Genomic DNA, 22036 nt, shown 5'->3' on the forward strand with positions numbered 1-22036 from the left:
GCAGGTTTTATTAATATTAGCAGCTGATCTGTTTCTCTCCTTGAAGTCTTCCTCCTATGCTGCGCTAGGTTTAAATTCTGTGTGCAAGACAAACTGTTCACATTTGTCATCCAATACAATAATTTTCTTTCAAAATATTATCCAACTGTCTTTGTCACAGATCTGGGTAGAAGTTAAACTTACCTATTGACAAGGATGCTAATGATGGATTGACTAATAACAGTTGGCCCCTCATTGGTTTCCTTATAATTCAACAGTGCACTCTGTATGTTGTTTAAAGCGCCAAGAAGGGCATCAGACACGTTTTTCTGCAAAACACAACATTAAGACAAGAGACAGATTTTTATGTTACTACTGTAACATTTTTGGTCTGTCTCAGACCACAAATATTGGTCATGAAAGGATTTTGGGTGGTATCTTTGACCTGGCAAAGTATCAACACAGCTGATGAAAGAAGACTCGCAAATCTAAAAAAAAAAAAAAAGTGGTGGAAATACAGCTCCTTATATTTATCATCCTAATGTCTTGATACATTAAATATAATTTCATACACAAGTTTACGTCTGCCTTGACTAGCACTAAAGCTTTACTTCAATGTCAATAGTAAACTTTTCTCTTTGGACATCAATGACAACCTTGAGAAAGCTTGCATGCCACTTTCCAGCCAATACAGGCTAATTTCAGAATGTAGAAAAACTAGAATTCATGTTTTTCCAGAACACAAAATCATAACATTATAATAAATGAAGGAGCTAAAGCTGTGGGACACAGCACTGTTTCACTATGCTTATTGTTTTGAATAGTGTCACTTTAATCCTACCCGATGGCTATCAGTGTACTTTTTGAAAAAAAAACAAAACAAAAAAAAAAACTTTGTGTTTCTAAAAACAAAATATAAGAAGCCAGTAGTGAAAATCAAGCTGAAAAATGAAAGACCTTTAAAAACAATAGAAGTCTTTTCCATAACATACTCTACTTCCTGTCACCTGTCCTACATCATCTAAGAAATGTTGACTTGACATTTTTAAATCCTTTATTCTAAAGCTAGTAGCTTGTGCGATGTGAAGCAGTGAATTTAGAGACATATTTTCATGTCACATTGATTTACAAAAGAACACACGTCACATCAAAATCATTCAGTCTTCCTTTGAGAAGGAAATGCCATCTATGCAGCCTTTGAATTCAGTGACTCACATTGGAAGAATAGTTCAGCATATTGGCCACTCCCTCTAAAAGAGCGCTGACTGTTGAAAGCATTTCGTTCTTGTTGTCCTGAGTTTGGCTCAAATTCATGTGCAGGAGAGACGAGGTGAGGCTTGCAAACAATGTGGAGGCATCTACCTGTTCATTGGAATCAAATTAATAGACAATAACAGCACTAACTATCGTGTATCATGTGAAGACATCCGGAAGCTGTGAAAATGTCAATAAAAACAGAAAGAAAAGAATATGCTCAAATTAAATTTACACCAACACATTTTAAAAAAGAAAGGGGAGAGGGGCATGTTTACCCCCTGTTGCATCAGCTCTTTTAACACAGCTGCAAGCAGCAGCTGTAATTGAGGAAGCCAACAGCTGTCAGATTTTGAAGGTGAAATATTGTCTCATTCTTGCCTATTACGCTTGAATGTTTGTAGTTTTTATTGTGATTTTCATTTCAGTTTGTACCATATAGCTTTAATAGTTTAATCACTTATCAGACAAGAATGGGGTCTATGACGTCCAGCAGTTTTTGATTTATTTTTTTCCATTTCTGTGGATACAGCAACAGCACATGATTCACACTCAGTTTCTAATGTTTGCAGTTTTTTCTACAAAAAAGCTATTTTCAGTGCAGTGCTACCTGTTAGTCTGCATACCACAGCTATTCATTATTGATTGCCAGATTCTTGAATAAACAATTTTCCATTTTATCTTTTGAAAAAAGTTAATAAAATTGTTTGCAAGGATAATAGCATTTTTTTCTATTGTTGAACTATTTGTTCACATGGCTGTTCACAGATTAAAGAACCTCTCTCTATTTCATGTAAGCAAAGAAGACAGAAAACTCACTATTTTACTAATCTGTTGCCAATTATCATCTTTAGTAAGAGATTCTAAATATTTTACAGGTTATTCTTTTCAATTATTTCCCAGATTTATCAGTCCTGTACTTCCCCATCACAACTTTTTAGGAAGACATTGAACTGAAAATGTGCAAATCATATGAAACAAACAACATGCAGGGCTTAAATTCTGGTAAATCATTTCATTCTTTTTTTTTATTTACATTTCACAAAATCAGAACTTTTTTTGTTTGAGTATAAGGAAGTCATAATTGTGATAAGTATATTACAGTGGGGATGGCTTACAGTACCTGTGCAGACAAACTGAGTTCAGTTCCTCTCTGGACGATAGTAGAAAGTGTATTTGCTACCACTTGAGCTTCTTCAGGCGTGTTGGAAGGAGCTTTATTTATTGTGTCAATCATTGTGTCCAGCATCATTTTCCTGAGCTATACAGGAAAAAAAAAAAAAAAAAAAAAAATATATATATATATATGTATATATATATATATATTTAAAGCATTCCTGATGTATTTTGCTGTTTTGTTGCTTACAGAGTAATTTTCACAATCTTCACAGTGTCATGGAGGGAAACTTAACATATTATTATTTATGACTTTTATTACTTAATACATGCAAAGTTACCTCTATCAAATCCAAACCTGTTATATTATTATATCGCATAAGAGTGGTGGGCGTAAATACCTAACAAGCATTGTCTTTTAGCTGAGATGGATTCACTGACAGCAGGTTAATCCAATGCTCACACATGAATACAATTAAGTCAGGTTGGAGTTTTTAGATGGCATAATAGGTCTCCTCTCCTCTAGCTAACCAGTACAGTAGTTATCAATCTTTTTTGGCGCCAGTGCCCATGATCCAGGTTCCTTTCCACCTCCTACTATTACAGTGTAGACTAAGGTTACATTCATATTGCAAGTCGTAATGCTTCATTCCAATTCTTTGCTAAGATCTGACATTTTTCTTTGTGAAATAATGCGATGCAATAGTGCTATTGCATTGCCCACAACCAGTGGACAGCTCTTTCTTCAAATCTTCTTTCACACCTTCTACAAGGCTGTCTCCTCCTTAAGACTGCAGGGTCAGTTTTCAGGATAAAATAAGAAGGAGAAAGAACTGTGATGGAACAGCAGCAGAGTAAGACCTTCCATTACACTCATTGTGCCAGGTCCTGCCTTTCTCGTATCAGGCTAATCAGCTACCGGGCTTGTTATAGGTGTGGACAGCCACCTTTATAAATCTTTGCTTGCAAATTCAAGCCATGCTGGGTTTAAATGTGTCCTTCATCAGCTGCCAGTGTGAACAGTCTACTGCCCTGAAGTGACCCACACGTGTAGAGGAAGACGTGAAGTCACACGCAGCATGCTGTTTATGGAAAGAAATATGGATGCCACGTGTCAGCAGGTGTATCAACTTTAAAGTTCTTGTGCTGTGCAGACAAAACTGTTAAATATTGTTTGTCCATTGTTCAAATTTTGCTGTTTCCTACCTCCTACAGCGCAGATTGTGATTCCTGTCTCACTTCAGTGATGTAAAAGGTGGCTGAAATGTGCCATGATCACTTACACTGAGTGATCATTGGGCTGGTACTGGGGGGGGGGGGGCAGTACCAACCTGTTGAGAAACACTACTGTACAGAAGTGTTTCTCTATCCTGGAGCACTGTCCTGCATGTTCGGATTGGGTATCATTACTAATTTGATTTTAATGACAACGGCCTGATTCAATTAGATTTTGATTAAATCTGATTTGATTTGATATAGATTCAATTTCAGATATTTATGTAATGCCAATTTTACATGGCGCTTACTGTAATAATCTGATTTGACACGTCTACATGCTCTTTTGAATATCAGTATTTGAAAGATCATTGTCTACATTTACCATTATAAGATTTATTCAGCAGTACGTACACGCATGGTGACATCTTTCCTGCTATATTCAAAATATTTGTTGTTTTGTTTTGTTTTTTTTTTGTTTTTTGTTTTTTTACAGGGTGGAGCCCACGGGTTAAGCGTTAGCTGCTAATGTGAGCGGTAATAAGGTGTTTTATTGTTTACAGGTGAATGTAATTCAACAATGAATGAAAAAACACCAAAATGTGGCATTATCTCAGTGAAAGAAGCTGACAGGTAGGTGCTTTGTCACAGTTGTGAACATAATCTTCCAAAAACCATCCTTCCTTATTTCTGAGTTTCTGATAGATTCCAGCCTTACATTTTGAATTTTTATCATTGGGTGTCCAGAAACAAAGTTATTGTGAGTGCCATTTTAAAATCTGAATTTGTCATTATCAGCTACAGAAACAACACAGGCAAACTTTCAATTGCTCACATCTCCCTGAACATCAGAAAGTCACATGAATGTAGGGTGACTGTTTTATGAAAAAAAAATGTGTGTGTGTGTGTGTGTGTGTGTATATATATATATATATATATATATATATATATATATATATATATATATATATATATAAAATCAATCTCTGAGTTTCATGAATCAATACTGGATAATTAAAACCAATTAATTTTTTTTTTTTTATCTCAGCTCTACCGCATGTATTAGTTATTTTCAACTCCAGCACACCTAATAGAACCAGATTAACTCAACTGCTCACTAAGTGCTTTGCAAGCCTGCTAATGAGCCATTCATTTGAGTGAGGTGTGTCAAAGTATGGAAATCTCTAAAACATGCAGGGCAGTGGTCCCCAAGGACCAGGATAAAGAAACACTGCTGTACAGGGACCATACTGATGGGACATTAAGAATACAGAAGTAAAAATAAAGCATTAACAGATTGCTTATGAGATAACTCAAATGTACTGCATCATACTTATCCCTATAACAAAGAACACATTAGTGGGAGTGAAACTAGCTTTCTACACAATTTTTTGTACACTTGGGTTGTTACCAACATCTGTTATAAATTCCTCCTTTTTTCTTCTCTTTTGTTTATCTGGTGAAAATATCATGCCAATATCCTATTTACTAAGGAAAGTTTTGATTTGTTCAAAGTTTGTACCAATTGCCTCTCCGTCGTATTTGATCCAGCAGACTGACTGTTGAGGTTATTGGCCACAGAGGTAAATAGCTGTCCTATGGCTTGTCCAGACAGCGGACCTCGTTTCTTTAGCATATCCAAAGCTGCACTGAGATCCGCTGAGTTTATATTAGCTGTGGAATCCCGAACCTGGGAAGAGAAAAAAGTCAGTCCTTCTAGATATGTAGAGGAAAATTAGAGTATCCTTTATGTCTTTTCGTATCAGTACACCCATCCTGTCTTTGACAAACCTGTGCAGTTAGGGTGGTGTTAACTTCGAAGCTGCCATTTTTTGCAGTCGCCATTATAAGCAGGCTGTAGTTTGAGCTGCTTTTTCCAAGTGGAAGGAAGATAAACTTCACCTCATTGCTTTCACTGCACAGCAGATTCTTACCTGCCATCGTTTAAAAATTATTTTAAGCTTGATTATAACATTTTTCTGGGAAAACACAAGACTTATTTGAAGCCCACAAATGTTAAATTAAGTAATGCTGATCATAAATCAGTATCTATTGAAGAGATTTTGCCATTGTGGAAGTACCTACCTTTAGTACTAAAACAGTACTGACAATTAGAACAAGGCACGTTGGGAGTACAAGTTAAATTAAAAGCATCAAGGACTGTTCCAGTTGATGGTGACACGGTGCATGAGAGGCCTCCAACGTTACCGTCTGGTGCCTTTGTAGTTGCTGCTGTAGTAGTGTCTTTATTAAAAGAGCCAGCAGTAGTAGTTGTTTTAGATGAACCAGAAGCATTGGTGGTTGTAGCAGCAGTTTTGCCAGGTGAAGGGTTAGTGGCTGAGATTTCTGTGTTTTCTTTGGTGGCTTGAGGTTGTGTTGTTCTTGGCCCTCTGGTGATAGAAGCTGTATTGTTTGTTGTTGATGATGTTTTAATAATATATGTAAGGTAAAATGGTTTATTGGTTCCTTTAGGGGGGGAAAAAAAGATAATTTGGATTGCTTCAAACAAACATTTATTTCTTTTTTGTGCCAAACTGGTTTATTTTTTTAGCAAACAGAGAGTGGCAGATGACCAATGATCAATTAACCTTATTTACCTTTCATAAAGACAACTATGTCTTTCAAATAACTGAGAATTTCCATGAGAAATTCAATTTTTTGTATTGCATCATAATTGTGGCTAAAATGGATCATTTGTCTGATCTTCAAAACAAAGGATAAACACACACACATACCATAAATAGCCACCACAGTGACATCCTGACCCTGGCTTTTGGCTGTTTCAATACTGTTGTATTTCACTTCATAGTTAGAGCTATCCTGCTGTTTTTTAATTAGAGGAATTTTCCCTGCATTCTTGTAGCAGTCCTTTGTATCTGCCTGTAAAAAAAACAAAAACATAAAGAAAGACATTTATAAGGCAGCAATATTTTCTTCCACTAGAAGTCCCAACAAGTCAAACAATGAATTGACTTACGTTCCATTTACTTTCATCTCTTGGGTCCTCAATGTACCAGTCAACCTTTGGACACTGACTTGTACTACACCGCAATTCAATTTTTGCATTCTTGTTTTCTTCTACTGGGTCACATCCTTCAGTGCATTTTAGACTGTAGCTTAAAAAATATCAAGATGATTTAGTTTATGTGCAGCTACAGTGTTTGTAACAATCTGATTAAATGTAAAGGACACAGAAGACATTGGGAGGAAGGAGAAATTACAAAACCTGTTTTAAAAGGATGTAGTACCTTGCATCAGTTGATGTGTACAGTGTTGGGGTGAAGGTAATACATATAGATTTATTGTCATTTCTAGAGTTTCTCCAGTTCACCGTTAGTACATATTTATCATAGAAAAATGGATCTGGCAGACAGTCCTCTTGAATGGTTTGTGTCTTTGTATTGGATTTTGGTTTGCAGTCGCCTTTTTTATCTGTAAATCAAAATGGAAATTCATAATAATAAATCAACTGACTCATAAAAAAGTTCACTGAAACGATCATAAAATGCTGCGAAGTGTCTGGGGGCCCTGTTAATATTTAGAAATACGACTTTGGGTGATGCCTTCAGCTGAAGAGATAACTTCCAAGAGATAACTGGTTACACTGAAATGATGCATTAAATAAAATTGCACCCCTCCCTCCTCTTGTTTAGTCTGACCTCTTTGATGACACTAAAGCTGGGAAGGGTTGACTCGATAAGAGCAACTGCACGGTAATGTTGGTCTGATCAAGATTCAGTTAAAAACATAAAATCAAGGTTATGCTCGGTGAAAAAAATGATTAATTAAAAAGGTTTTCTCTGCTATTGACCCAACATTTAATAAAGCTAACTTGATGTGTTTAGAATAATTTGCCCTATGTTTGGGGCCACGCTGTGGCTCACAGGGTATGCTAACTCTACTTGGAAACCTTTTAGAAAGCAGCTCTCTGTGTTCTGGCCGAGCTACGTTTCTCCTTCTGTTACCAAACAGTACAGATATTTTTTAACCTTTTAATAAACATGGATCCAGTTTGTTCTGGGAAAAATCATGACTGCCGTTTATCAACGCATCCTGGACCCTCCAAACATCATACATCCAAAACATGAAGCTGGCGTGGTGGAGGGGCACGATGAATGTGCTTAGCGCTGAAGTCCTGGTCTTAAAAGCTGCTAGCTTGTTTTTCCTAAAAATATTTACTCATAGAACACTCACGTGATTTACATGTTTTTTTTTTTTGTTTTTTTTTTCTCTTTTAATAACTAGGCTAATTCAAATAGATAAGATATGGCTTTGGAGGACTGAAAAAGGACTGAAAAGGATTAAAAACATAAATACAGAACGATAAAAAGAGCCCAATTAAGAAATTGATATGATAACATATTATGCAAAAATATATAAAGCCTTTTTTTCCTAAAAAAAACAAAACAAAAAAAAAAACTGTTGTCATTTTAACTATTTTAATTTCACTTTATATTACTACTTTTTCATGTAAATTTCACTTTAATTTATTTGCCTTTTCTCCTATTTTTTATGCCTTTATTTACTTTTCTGTTACGTTTTCTTATCCTCAAAATGATCTATTTATTTTATTGACACTTTTTTATTCAATCATATTTACATCCCCATTATTTTCAATCTTACAGTTTATTTCTTTATTTATTTCTCCAAGCATATTTATTTCTGTGTTTCCTTTTTACATTTCAGCATGCATTTCTGCCTCATTATGTAAACACACTTTCCCTCCTGTGTTTATCCTTGTCAGTGTGTCATCTTTGTAAAAGGGTTGGATGGTTCAGTGACAGGCCATTTCAGTTTGATGTTAAATACTGAAGATAAAACTTTTGAGAAACAAGGGCTAGCAGAGAGAATTTACATTACAGTGTTAACTCTTATATGCATTATGACAGTAAATTATATCCTGATAAAGTATGAATCAGGACTTTCTTCTAAACAGCAATGAATCAACAGATTTCTAAAACAGCCCTGTTACATAGCGTACCTTTCTTTTTTTTTTTTCTTTTAGTATTTTTACTGCAGTTTTCTTTATAAGGGAGTGAGTGTGATGTGATGAATGTAAGTAAGCTGCGGACCACATTTAAGTACTTATCTTACAAAATAAAGACCTAAGTTTATGACTGGGACTCTAAGCTCATTCACATCATATTTACTGTGTTGACAAATGAGGTAAAAAGTTGCTGAGTCCACTGCTTATATAGTCTATAAATGAAACATGTTAAAGATTTTAAACTTGTTAGTATCAGACTCACCAGAATTCCAGTCATAAGATATGATATCAGTGTTTGTAGATGGCAGACGCATCGAAAGCTCGATATTTTGCTTGGTAGTAACTGAATCTGAAGGCTTCGCTATGATTTCCCAAACATCTCTGACAACTCTAACATGTTGCTTTCTCTGAAAACAAATGCGATAAATAATTTATATGTAGTGTAATAATGGCAGAAAAGACAAGAGGAAGTCTTCCTCTACACCTAAACACTATTTTAAAAATTACCATTTTCTTGTTGAAGCTTAAATAATGCTCATTATGTCCATTTCTTTCTGTTTCTGACTCCTTGTTACAGGATGCAAGAACATCTACTTCCAGGGATGAGAAGGCATTCCACACTCTAACTTTAACTTGTACAGATCCTGTACAAAAAACAAAGCAAAAAACAAAAACAAAAAAACAAAAAAACAAAAACAAAAAAACAATGTACAGTAAAATTAAACATCATATTTCAGGTTTGACCTATTTATGATCTATCTTTTTCAAACCTTGAACTTGGTGGGCGATGCGAAAAATCCCCCTCTTTCCATTCATATGTCTGGTTTCCGAAAAGGAGCTTTTGTCTCCAGTCAGTGAGAAGGAGAGTAGCGCAGGAGCTCCCTTGTCAAGCGAAACACCGATTGTAATGTATGGAGAGATAAAACAAGCATCCCTCTCTTTCAGCACAGAGGCCTGAAGCCCAACTATTTTCTCCAAAATGCAAACCTGCAGTAGCGATAAAATTACAACATACTGATATTTTACTTTCAGATTTCCTAGAAAATAAAAACCCTGCAGATAATAATTTGGTCAAGTAAACCAAGTGTATTTATGCAAGTGCTCATAGTCGAGCTGATATTAACATTTAAAATCTAGCTTTGATACTGTTTTAGTCTGAAAAGGATATATACTGGGGACAAAATAAATAAATGTCACCCTGCTGAAACTTCCATGAAATACATGAGACAAAGAAAATGAGACAGAGCAAATAGGAAGATTGTCTATTATGCAAAGTAATAACTGGGCTGTGAATTCTAAGATATTTCTAAGCAAAAATTCCCTCCAATGGAGAGAGTAGTGGCTTGTTTTTTTGTTGTTTTTTTCTTTTTTACAGATCAGTGGCACGTGTTGACGCTACTACGCCACACGCTGCAAAACTGATAGACACCACAATTAATAACAAGATATAAAACTCTTAAAACTGTTTGCTGATTTTTCACCAGTTGGCTGATTGGATTAAATAATTAAAGGTTAAATTTAATTTCTAATTTATAAACCTTTTAACTCCTCAGTCAGTACCTTAAGCTGTAATCAAAAAGAAAATTTAAAAAACACACTGATCCGTGCATCATGTTATTTGTGTATTAATAGAGGAGGATACATGTATCAATATAGATAAATTTGTGTTTGTTCTTTGGTGGTTTACCTGTAAATCTGCAGACACTTCGGGGAAAGTGACCATGTTAGAAGCATAAAGGATCAGGTTGTGGCATCCCAGTCCGAGTTGCTTCACTATTTCTGGAGTCACTGTGATATTCTGATGGACATTTCCTTGGATCACAGATAAACCAGCCAACAGCTTTTCACCTTGTTGGAGTCTGTAGACCACATTTGTACCTGTATGAAAAAAAAGAACGGAATTAATGCAAAATAGAGGTTAAAAAGAGAATTAAAAAAAGAAAAATACATACATGTAAAGAAAAAAACACACACACACATTCAAACCAGATGTTTTCAAGTTGCAATGTCATATTGACCAAGATTAAATATTTCATGGCATCACCTTTATACCTACCAGCTTTCACTTCTGTTTGAATGTGAAATGCTTCTCCATACAGGGCTCTGCAGTTGGTTCTGTGAAAATATGCATCTCCAGCATAACACCTGATGACAGCAATTTCTGTAACAGGCTCTTGAATGGTAATTTTTTTCTCGGTTGCAATGTGTATTTCACTGCTAGTGCACATAACAGACACAGCAAATGTATCTGGATAAGTGTATTTGTGCAGCACACTGCTCTCCCACCTAAGAAAAAGCACATATAGGAACATACTGGAGTGACTGTGGCTTGGTCTTGTTCAAAGGAAAAAGTAACCATGAAAATAACAGGCAGTCAAATAATTCATTTACAATTAAAAGTAAATCCAAATTCAAATCCTTATTGATCTCAGGGGGGTTTAAATGGATGAAATGAACCAGTTAAGTTGAATATTCTAGGAACATCTTTTACCTGAAAAAGAAGATAAAGTCTTGTTTAAATTAAAATGAGTATAATTTAGTATTAAATTCTTACTTTCTCTACCATTTATGAAAACAAAATTAATTCTTCTGAATTATTTATTAAACGGTTTCAACACAATAGCAAGTCTAAAAATGAAAGGTATTCAGTTATTGGTCATGACATGTTCTCTGTGCTTTAATGAAAGCAGCTAGAGGTGTAATTTATGTAGCACATCTGCAAGAGCAGTAAAAAGCAGTATGAAGTCTGAGGTGTCTAGTGCTGAAAAAGGAAGAGAAAAAAGTGGCTTAAAATATACTCTGCACTGTGTAAACCATTTTATTAGGTACATCTGTTCAATAGCTTGTTCCTATCACATGGCAGCAACTCAGTACGATTAGTCATGTAAATATGGTCAGGAAAACTTGATGAAGTTCAAACTGAGCATCAGAATGAGGAAGAAAGGGGCTTTAAGTGACTTTGAACGTAGCATGGTTGGTGGTTTGAGTATTTTAGAAACTGTTGATTTACTGGGATTTTAACACACACCCATCTCCAGGGTTTACAGAGAATGGTATGAAAAAGAGAAAATATCCAAAGAGAAGCAGTTGTCTGGACCAAAATGTTTTGTTAATGTCAGAGGTCAGAGGTGAATGGGGAGACTGGTTGGAGATGATAGAAAGGCAACAGGAAGTCATATAACCACTGGTTCCAACCAAGCAGAACAGCATCTATGAATGCACAACACATCAAACCCTGAAGCAAATGAGCTGCAGCAGCAGAAGACCACACCAGACTGTGTCCCACTCCTGTCAGCTAAGAACAGGAAGCTGAGGCTACATTTCATACAGATTCACCAAAAACTGGACAACAGAAGAAGAAGAAATGTTGCCTGGTCTGATGAGTCTCCATTTAACTGCAACATTCAAATGGCAGGCTCAAAAAAAACAACATAAATGTGTGGATGCATCCTACATCGGAGACCGACAAAACTATCCGTCCGTCTGCATATTCATCTTCTGCATTCAGCGTAAATGGGCCTCAACACTGCAACTCACCCATCCGGACTGTTCAGATAAAACATGTTGCCATCTCCAGTGTTTAGCTTGCAGTCAAGGGTTCCTTGCGGCAAATCCACAAGCCACTTAAGTCTGATTGGGATGTCGTCAGAAACAGCTGCTACAGTTTGCATTGACAGTGTGAGACCTGGTGGTGGAGAAGCACAAGCAAAATTTAAAAAAAAAAAAAAATGTATCCACAAAACAGATAAGCACATCATCACAGCAGACTGGCACCGATAAAACAGCACAATGTGATGTTTGTCTCTCCCTTTACTGTCTGTTAAATGTGATTAAAAATAAGCCAACTGAATAAATACATTACCGGCAGAACTTTCCTTATCATATATACATTGATTATGTATATGATCCTATTTGAATCTGTTTTACGGGCCAAAGTTCCAACCTGTTGTTGAAGAAAATATATTTGATTCATATTAACATGTAGGGTTTAACTATTTAAATAATAAGCTTTAAATTATAGTTCTGTTCTGGTTTATGACCAACATGCTACAAATCTTTACTAAATAAAAGGTGCATACACCAGTATAACACAAGTGCTGTATGGGATCCTGCAACCCTTCTTTCATTTTTTAAAATAACAGTAAACTTAAAATAGATTACAACTGATAACATCCTGAATAATTTAGACCAGCCAGACCACTGAAGGGCTCAATTTGGTGGAGAGCTGCACAATATAAAGAGAATTTACTTTTATTGCTACATTGGCCTGTGCCTTATACATATAGCAACGACTGCCTGCACTTCAATAAATAGTAGTCCCTATTTGCATATTTATAGAGGTCACATGTTTCAAATGCTTCCATGCATTCATGCTCATTGTGTCCATGGCTATTCTTCCTCCACGTAAATGCTAATGACTGTGGCGGTAGAGCACATGGAGTGAGCGTTGTGATGGTGGAAGGTAATGGTAGGGGCGACAGAAATGTGGATGCAGAAGAACTTGCAGCTTTTTGCAACTATTTAATGGCACACTACAAGGTCCCAGGTTGGGAATGAGGTTCTGCCTCAGGTGGAGCACCTCAAAGAAACCTTGTGATCATTTTATGTTTGTTTACTGGTCTAAATCAGTGTCTGCATGTATGTATGTGTTATCATCAGTGTATTATGACCTGCACTAATGATCATTCACACATATGACAGGTAAGCCAGTGGAGAAGCACCATGACAGTCTGCTTTCTTGAAACTACAGCCGCTGGCGAAGGACAAAGCACCACTGTGAAATAACTATGTATTTACCCTGCGAGCCAGCGCACAGTGAACACGGCAGGAGAAGATAAACAAGAGAGGCATACTACCCCAGAAATTTGGAAAATCTGTTAAATTGTTATTCACAAAAAGGCAGGATCATGCATATGCAGCAGCACGGGAGCCGTTTTCGCTATTATGAAAGAAAGCGAAAAATGACACTTCAAAGGCAGTGTGACCAGTCTCAGCATAGAATATAGCCTTCTCCAGGTTGAAGGAGCTCAAGAGGAAGAAAGATTTTAAAAGGGATGCTGATGTTGCCAGCTTTCTCCTCGACAAGTAAGTCAATCATAGTGACTAAATGAGTCTAAAGTTAACTTATTTCATTTGGTTTTGTTAGACAGTGTTGCTTGTTACCATACGCAGTATAACAGCAGATCCTGCTACTAGCCATGTTGGTACAGAAGTGTATGTTTATGTGGTTTCAGTTGCTTTCATAGTCATGATAAACACTGGCTTTCAGTCGAGGTAAAGCTGATGGTAAGACTTTAAAAGCCGTTTTTTAATTTGACAAAAACCCAGTGTTACATCAAAAGCCATTAGAATCTGTGACCGCAAGTGGCAATAGTGTATATTTCTCTGCATGTACGTCTTAGAAGACGAGTGAAGTCTTGAAAAGACTTGCAATGAACTCTGAGTTCCATGAGAGAAATGGTGACCTCTGTCTTCCCTCCTCTAGTATGGACTCTAATAATTATGTGACTCTTACATAGCCAGGAACACAGGTAACTTTGAGAAACACATTAAGGGAATTACAAAGTCAGCCTTCTATCACCTTAAGAATATATCAAGGGTAAAAGATCTGATGTCTCAACAGGACCTGGAAAACCTAGTCGATGCTTTCATCTTTAGTTGGCTTGATTATTGTAACAGTGTTTTTAAAGGTTGTACTTATGAATTCTATTAGACACCTGCAGCTTATTCAGAACTCTGCTGCTTGAGTCTTTACTAAGACAAAGAGAATGGACCACATCAGTCCAGCTCTGAGGTCTTTACACTGGCTGCCTGTTTGTCAGAGAATAGATTTTAAAGTTCTGCTGCTGGTTTATAAAGATCTGAATGGTTTAGGACCAAAATACATCAGTGACCACTTGACCCAGTATGAACATACCAGAACCCTCAGGTCATCTGGTTCCAGTTTCTTATCAGTTCCCAGAGTCAGAACCAGACATGGAGAAGCTGCATTCAGCTTCTATGCTCCACATGTCTGAAACAAACTCCCAGAAAGCCTCAGATCAGCTGAAACACTCAGCTTATTTAAATGCAGGATAAAGACCCACCTGTTCTCTGCTGCATTTCACTAGTTTTTATTTAGAAGTCAAAATCTACATCTGGTTCTTCTAATGTGGGAATCAAGTTTTAATATTGTCATTCCCCACACTGAAACTTTATTTCTTGCATTTTATCTATTTTATTTTAGAACCCCTTCTTCTTTTATTTCATTTATTGCATTTCTTTTAGTCTTTTTTTTTTTAAATGCACTTGTATTGCTTTCTGCACCCTGCTGAAATGTTTTATGTAAAGGACTTTGAATTGTCTTGTACATGAAATGTGCTATACAAATAAATTTGCCTTGCCTAACCATTTCAGATAAATGCTAAATGACCTTTAGCCGCTTTGTTTTCTTTAAATGCCCATAAGTGTACCTGTCGCGAGTGGGATTTGATAAAGGCTGGGATGTTATGCCCGAGCCGATCTGATCAATCACATGCCGAGCATGTAACATGGAAGTGTTGCGAGCATTGTTTCTGAACATTGATTCAGCATGCCAAACGTCACGTGATAGACCAACATCACAGGTAGGCTTTATTTCCCTTTCTTTATATAGATGTTTTGTAATAGCCTTGCAAAAAGCAGACTTTAAAGGTAATCATAAACTTCATCAGAGGAAACGCCTCAGTTTGCAGCTGCAGAGGAGAACTACAACCTGCAGGACCTTAGACAGCCGAACTGGTTTCTGATCACCATCAACAGAGAATTTGAATGATTTTAAAGTTGGATCTTTACCTGCGCCTCAATCTTCAATCAAGCAGCCTGTACTTAAGACCAACTCAGCCATCAAGTCTTCGCCAGATTGTTGCCTTGCCCAGTGGTAACACCTCTTGGCCATTTTTCTATCTTTGGATAACCTTGTTTTTGCCTGCATAACTTGTCGTCTCTCTGCTCAGAGATCCTGCCAGCCTGCCGCCTGCCTGCCTGTCTGCCTGCCGAACACTTTCTCTTTCCCGTGGATGCCTTAAATAAATCACTGATTCACTTTTATCCCAGTGTCTGCGCTTGGATCCTATTTTCCACCCAGAACCCGTTGCAGAACAATCTGGCCAACAATGAATCCAGCAGACACTAACCCAGTAAACGCTCCTGGACATCTGCAGCAGGCTCTTTTCAGTCAAAGTGCTCACTTAGCATGACATGAGCAAATGCTCCTGGCTTTGGAGCAGACCAACCAGTCAATCCTGGCCCAATGGCGCAACTCACCACCCATGTCTGCCACTCTGGTAAGAGAGACTCACATTCTGGATCCCAAACCCTATGCTGAGGACTTAGGGAAATGCAGATGCTTTTTACTACAGTGTTTTCTTGTATTGTATTTGTGGAGGAAAAGGTATTTGATCACCCAGTGAGAGGGTGTGATGCAGTGCAGAAGCTCATTAATTTCCACCAGGGAAATCTCAGTGTGGCGGATTACGCTTTGGATTTCCGCTCAATTGCTGCAGACTCCAGCTGGAATGATATGGCTCTCCATGGACTCTTTGCCAGCAGCTTGCATAGTTGTATTAAAGATTAGCTGGCTACCAGAAATTAACCTAAGTCACTGGATGAACTGATTTTGCTCACCATCAGAGTGGACAATCGTCTGAGGGAACGTGACAGAGAGCGGAAAGCCCTACCCTATCCACATACCCACATACCCGGTGCTGTTCAGGCTTCCCCAAGGCTGTGTACTTTCTCCTATGCTCTTCTCCCTGTACACCAACTGCTGCACCTCGAGCCACCAGTCTGTCAAACTTATTAAGTTTGCGGACGACACCACCGTTATTGGACTCATCTCTGACGGGGATGAGTCTGCCTACAGGATGGAGGTTGAACGTCTGGTGTCCTGGTGCAGCCACAACAACCTGGCGCTGAACGCCCAGAAGACAGTGGAGATTATTGTGGACTTTAGGAAGCACACAGCCCCACTCCCCTCCATCATCCTGACTGACATCCCCAACACCACTGTGGACTCATTCCGCTTCCTGGGTACCACCATCACCCAGGACCTCAAGTGGGAGCCCACCATCACCTCTGTCATCAAGAAGGCCCAACAGAGGATGTACTTCCTGAGGCAGTTGAAGAAATTCAACCTGCCAACAAAGACAATGGTGCAGTTCTACACAGCCATCATCGAGTCCATCCTCACTTCTTCCATCACCGTGTGGTACGCTGGAGCCACCACCAGGGACGAACAGAGGCTACAGCGTATCGTGCGCTCTGCTGAGAAGGTGATCGGCTGTACTCTCCCATCTCTCCAGAACCTGTACGCCTCCAGGACACTGGGCCGTGCGGGCCGGATCGCAGCCGACCCTTCTCATCCTGGTCATGGACTTTTTGAGCCACTCCCCTCAGGCAGGAGGCTACGGTCCATCCGGACCAGAACCTCTCGCCACAAGAAGAGTTTCTACCCCTCTGCTGTTGGACTCATGAACAAGAACTCTAGGCCATAAACGCTCTGTCTCAGTCACAGGACCCGTGCTTCATGCAAAAAGAGACATACTAAAGTTACTTACTGTCACTTTAGCATACTCCCTTCTGGATTATGCTCTAACTCCATACCCATCCTGTATATTTTGTAATTTTGTGTTAAAGTGTAGAGACTTATTTTGTTTTTAAAATTTTTATTTTTTTATTTATTGCATGCTTAAACTTATATTGTTTTTATGTCTGCATCAAGTACCGCAGCATTTTCCTAATGATGTGAACCTGCTCACTCATATGGCAATAAAAAACCTTTCTGATTTCTGATTTCTTTCTGACAGCATCTCAACCCTTCTAGAGGAATGGCAAAGGAGGATACAAGCAGGTGACTGTCTGTACTGTGGACATTCCGGACACAAGATCTCCACCTGTCCCGTGCGGCCAAAAGATCTGGGTTGTCAGTAACGGCGGGAATACTGACAACCACCAGCTCCTCTGAGGTAATCCCCCACATAAAGACATTGTTTTCTGCTACCTTGTGTTTCGACCATGCTGTCAAGGAAAATCCAGTGGACTCTGGAGCTGAGGCTAATTTCCTGGACGACGGCCTTGCCTCCAGAATCGGTCTCGAACTGAAGCCTGTTTCTCCCTGAACACCCCTGGTTGTCTTCACATAACACACACATTGACTGGAGAACCGGTAGAATTATTAGTTGGAGTGCTGATTGTCATACTTCCTGTTTTCGTTTGGCTGTTCCTCGAACTACGTCTATTGCTAGCCCATCTCCTGACCCTCCAGATCTATCCTTCATACCATCGGAATACTAGGATCTTAGGGAGGTTTTTAGTAAGGAAAAGGCTCTTTCTCCTCACTGTCCCTAAGATTGTGCCATAGAGCTATTTCCTGGTGCCCCATTACCTTCCAGCAGGTTGTACAATCTATCCAAGTCTGAGATTGAGTCCCTGGAAAAATCCCTTAAATGCCTTAAATAAATCACTTATTCACTTTTATCCCAGTGTCTGTGCTTGGATCCTATTTTCCACCCAGAACTCATAACAGCCCATGGTAAATAGCATCACTTTCTAACAAAATCGAATGAATCAAGTTTGCTCTAAGCTCATTTATCAGTACCGTTGACATAATTATCAAGGAGAAAGCTGACAACTTCAGATTTCCTTTTAAAATCTTTCTCCTTCTTGAGCTCATTACACCTGGGGAAGGCTAGCAATGTTGATCCTCCTTTTTTGTATCATCTGGTCACACTGCCTTTCAAGTGCCTTTTTTCGTGATGGTGAAAACGACTCCCATGCTGCTGCTGCATATGGTCCTGCATTTTTGTGAATAACAATTTAACAGATTTTCCAACTTGCCAGGGTAGTAAGCCTCTCTCATTTATCTTCTCCTCCCATGTCTCAATGTTACGACCTGACTCAGGGGTATGGAAGGGCGCAACATAAAAGCACGTTGAGGACAGGTGTAAAAGTCAAACACAACCCATTTTATTGACATAAATGTAAAACAACAAATAAAACCTGGACCAAAAAAGGTAAAGTGTTGGGGTTAGTGAAACTGCTGAAATAAATACACAAAGGAATTAACAAAACCCTATATAAAACCCACCGAGTGAAACCAAATGAAAATACAAAACTCGGTGTAAAAACCAAAACCAAACAAAGAGCAGCGGTTCCCATAAACTAAGTGACATCCGTCACAAACAAAAGCCTAATCTAGCCCAACACAACATAAACCTAATACGTAACACAAAGATAACAACATGGCTGAACACAAACGAAACCATAGCAATGCTTAAACTAATACTGAGTGTAGAAGACAAGGTAGGCCAAAACTCAACAGCCTGTTCTACCGTTCCCTCGCGGGGAACACACGAGCAGGCAGGAGTTATCCTGCTGCACACACTCAAACTGTCCAACCTCAAACAGACCACCAACCAGCACAACAAACACCCAGTAAAACATCGCAGGGATTATCCAGCCAAACACAAAGAGAAGAGGCCACTTGTGCTAATTAGCCTCTCTCATCCCAAGTGAGGGGAAGTAGCCTGTGCAGCCCACTTCTCCTTCTCGACTAGACACTGCAGCAGCTCTTTATTTCCTGGTTTCCAGGAAGCTGCAAGGCGATTGGTTGGCCTTCGAGCCAATCAGAGGGAAGGAGAGTGATGGGCATCCGGTGCAGCCAGTCCAAAGACACATCAGGGCCCAGCCTTTTCAGGCTGAACAAGTCCCAGCTGTCGGCAATGATCATCACTGAGCTCACGTCCCTAAGGGGACGTAACACTCAATTACAGTGCACTGGCTCACAGGGATTCCGCATTGATTCTATTTGTCCCTTGCCAGCGACTGTAGTTTCAAGATGGCAAACCGTTATGGTGTTTCCCTACTGGCTCACCCGTCATATGTATTAAACAAATCTAAAATTCTTCACTTACGAGAATGTGTCAGATCTTTAGTAGAGGTCATATTACACCAATGATAACATATATTTACATACAGACAATGATTTTGGTGAGTAAACAAATAATGGTTAACACTATTGTCTCTTTGAACTTCGAACTAGACAACTTGAATTTGATATTATTGTGGTTTTTATATTGTTCTATTTTTTATGAACCCATTCTTTCTGGCTTATTTAGATCAGATGCACCGATACTCATGGCAAGACCTGAAGGTGGAGGTGGGACGCCTTTAGGGAGTTCCGTAGTGGTTGGGCCGTGTCATTGCAGTCACTTCTTCACTGCTCTGTCTTGATTCAAAGCTGGTTGGCCCTCGGAGGTCCCCTTCTGGCCTCAAGCATTTGCCTTGTTTGCCTGTTGACAAACAGCCGTCTGGATTTACGTTCCTACCCTTACTATGGTCATGTGCTGTGAGTAATGACCAAAAGAACGAGACATCAGTGGCTGAAATGTGTTTTCCACTGCAGGGGGGAAATATCCCCAGGGAATAGGATGAGAGGCTTGGTTTTCAAGGAGGGGCTCCAAGTAATAATAATAATAATAATAATAATAATGACTTTATTTGTATAGCACTTTTCGAAACAAAGTTACAAAGTGCTTCACAGCATTTAAGAACACATACAAAAAGGTAAAACAATAAAACATGAATTCAAAAGAGACAATAAAATTAATTAATAAAAACAAATTCACAATAAGAAAGCCATTCTATAAAGGTAAGTTTTTAATTTAGCTTTAAAAGTGCTTAAAGTGTTGGCTTCCCTGAGCTCCTCAGGCAGAGAGTTCCCCAGTTTAGGAGCTCTGACTAAGAAGGCCCGGTCTCCTCTAGTGAGGAGACGGGAAGGGGGCACAGTCAGGAGGCTCTGACCTGAGGAGCGCAGGCACCGACCTGGGACATATAGGAGAACGACTGAGCAACTTCAGACCTACACCTGCGTATAGCTCATTACAATAGTCCAACCGGGAGGAAACTAGTGCATGTATCACCTTTTCCAGCTCAGACTGGGAAATAAAATGTTTGATCTTGGCTATATTACGAATCTGATAAAAACAAGATTGGACAACCTTTGTAACCTGAGGGCTAAAATCAAATTGCAAATCTAAAATAACCCCCAGGTTACGGGCAGATGGTTTTACCAGATTGGATAAACTACCAAGAGAAGTGAGATTTTGAGTGACTTGAGATGGACCGAATAGAATTATTTCTGTTTTTGATTCATTGAGTTCTAAAAAATTTTGGGACATCCAGACCTGTATGTCAGAAAGACAGTTAAAAATGCGAGTGAATGATTCAGGGTCGTTCATAGCCATCGGTACGTATAGTTGTGTGTAGTCTGCATATGGGTGGAATTTTATATTGTGGTTTTGAATGATTTGACCTATGCATGTAAATGGAAAATAAAACAGGCCCAAGGATGGAACCTTGTGGAACACCGTATGATAGGGGGGCCGAGGAAGATGAAAACTCTCCAAGTACTACAGAGAATGACCGGGATGAAAGGTAAGAGGAAAACCAAGATAATGCAGAGTCAGTAATGCCAATAAAATTTCTGAGATGCTTTAACAGAGTGGCGTGGTCAACCGTATCAAATGCTGAACTTAAATCAAGTAAAATTAAAATTGAACATAGACCAGGATCAGCGGCTAAGAGCAGGTCATTGGTAACTTTTATAAGGGCAGTTTCAGTACTGTGGTGTGAGCGAAAGCCGGATTGAAACTTTTCGAACATATTGTTATTGTTCATGTGCTCGGTCAGCTGGGTGGCAACAGTCTTTTCTAAAAGTTTGGCTAAAAAAGGCAAATTTGATATAGGTCTGAAGTTGTTCAGGTCCAGAGGATTAAGTGAGGGCTTTTTTAGAATCGGTCGAACTACAGCACTCTTGAGACCAGGGGGGACACAACCAGACGACAATGAACTGTTAATAATAGAGAGGATGTGGGGATCCACGGTGTCGAAGATGCCCCTCTAAAATCTAGTGGGCAGAATGTCTAACTTGCAGGTAGTAGGATTTGCATGCTGAATAAGATCCTTTAAGTTGGATAAAGAAATTTGTTTGAAATATGTCAGTGAGGACCCAGGTTGGTTCAGGACATCAAAGTTGCCAGGGGCAGGTGGAATGTTATTCCTATCGTTGGCAATTTTATTGACAAAATGAGAGAGAAACTGCTCACATTTTGCAGCAAAAGCATCAATAGGAGGGGTAGGAAGGCAAGTAACTAAGTTTATTGTTTTAAACAATATTCTAGAGTTGTTGCTGTTTGAGATTAACTCTGAGAAATACAATTTGCGTGCTTCTTCCACTGCCAATTGGTAGGCAAGCATATGGTGTCTAAGGTTTTCTAAAGATACCACAAGTTTATCTTTTTTCCATTTGCGTTCTGCTTTTCTGCATTGTTGTTTTGACTGCCTAGTATGATGATTAAGCCAGGGTAGGAAATTCCTTTTGATAGGTTTTGTTTTATACGGGGCAATAGTATCTAGAATTTCCTGGCATGTATTATTGAAATTGTCCAGGAGCTCATTTACTGATGA

General features: G+C 38.7%; 1 protein-coding gene across 2 annotated transcripts in view; it reads right to left on the bottom strand.

The window, feature by feature from the left end:
• LOC121650877 (polycystic kidney disease protein 1-like 2) overlaps positions 1–12132 on the bottom strand; it is a 49441-nt gene extending 37309 nt beyond the window's left edge. The window contains exons 1-15 of one of the 2 annotated variants that reach the window (XR_006012349.1): positions 12089–12132; positions 10596–10837; positions 10239–10429; positions 9322–9538; positions 9059–9195; positions 8814–8958; positions 6813–6996; positions 6542–6674; positions 6300–6444; positions 5650–6030; positions 5356–5498; positions 5087–5254; positions 2357–2494; positions 1195–1341; positions 184–308 (exon numbers count right to left, since the gene is read on the bottom strand). Coding sequence is in view for 1 of the 2 variants with exons in the window: in XM_042002661.1 (XP_041858595.1) it covers positions 184–308; positions 1195–1341; positions 2357–2494; positions 5087–5254; positions 5356–5498; positions 5650–6030; positions 6300–6444; positions 6542–6674; positions 6813–6996; positions 8814–8958; positions 9059–9195; positions 9322–9538; positions 10239–10429; positions 10608–10837; positions 12089–12114 (2510 nt within the window). In the remaining variant the exon portion in view is untranslated. The remainder of the gene's footprint in view (positions 1–183; positions 309–1194; positions 1342–2356; positions 2495–5086; positions 5255–5355; positions 5499–5649; positions 6031–6299; positions 6445–6541; positions 6675–6812; positions 6997–8813; positions 8959–9058; positions 9196–9321; positions 9539–10238; positions 10430–10595; positions 10838–12088) is intronic. The other variant, XM_042002661.1, reaches the window with a different exon arrangement.
• Between the last annotated feature and the right edge of the window lie 9904 nt (positions 12133–22036).

Source organism: Melanotaenia boesemani, chromosome 12, assembly GCF_017639745.1.
Source record: "Melanotaenia boesemani isolate fMelBoe1 chromosome 12, fMelBoe1.pri, whole genome shotgun sequence".
Taxonomy (NCBI): Eukaryota; Metazoa; Chordata; class Actinopteri; order Atheriniformes; family Melanotaeniidae; genus Melanotaenia; species Melanotaenia boesemani.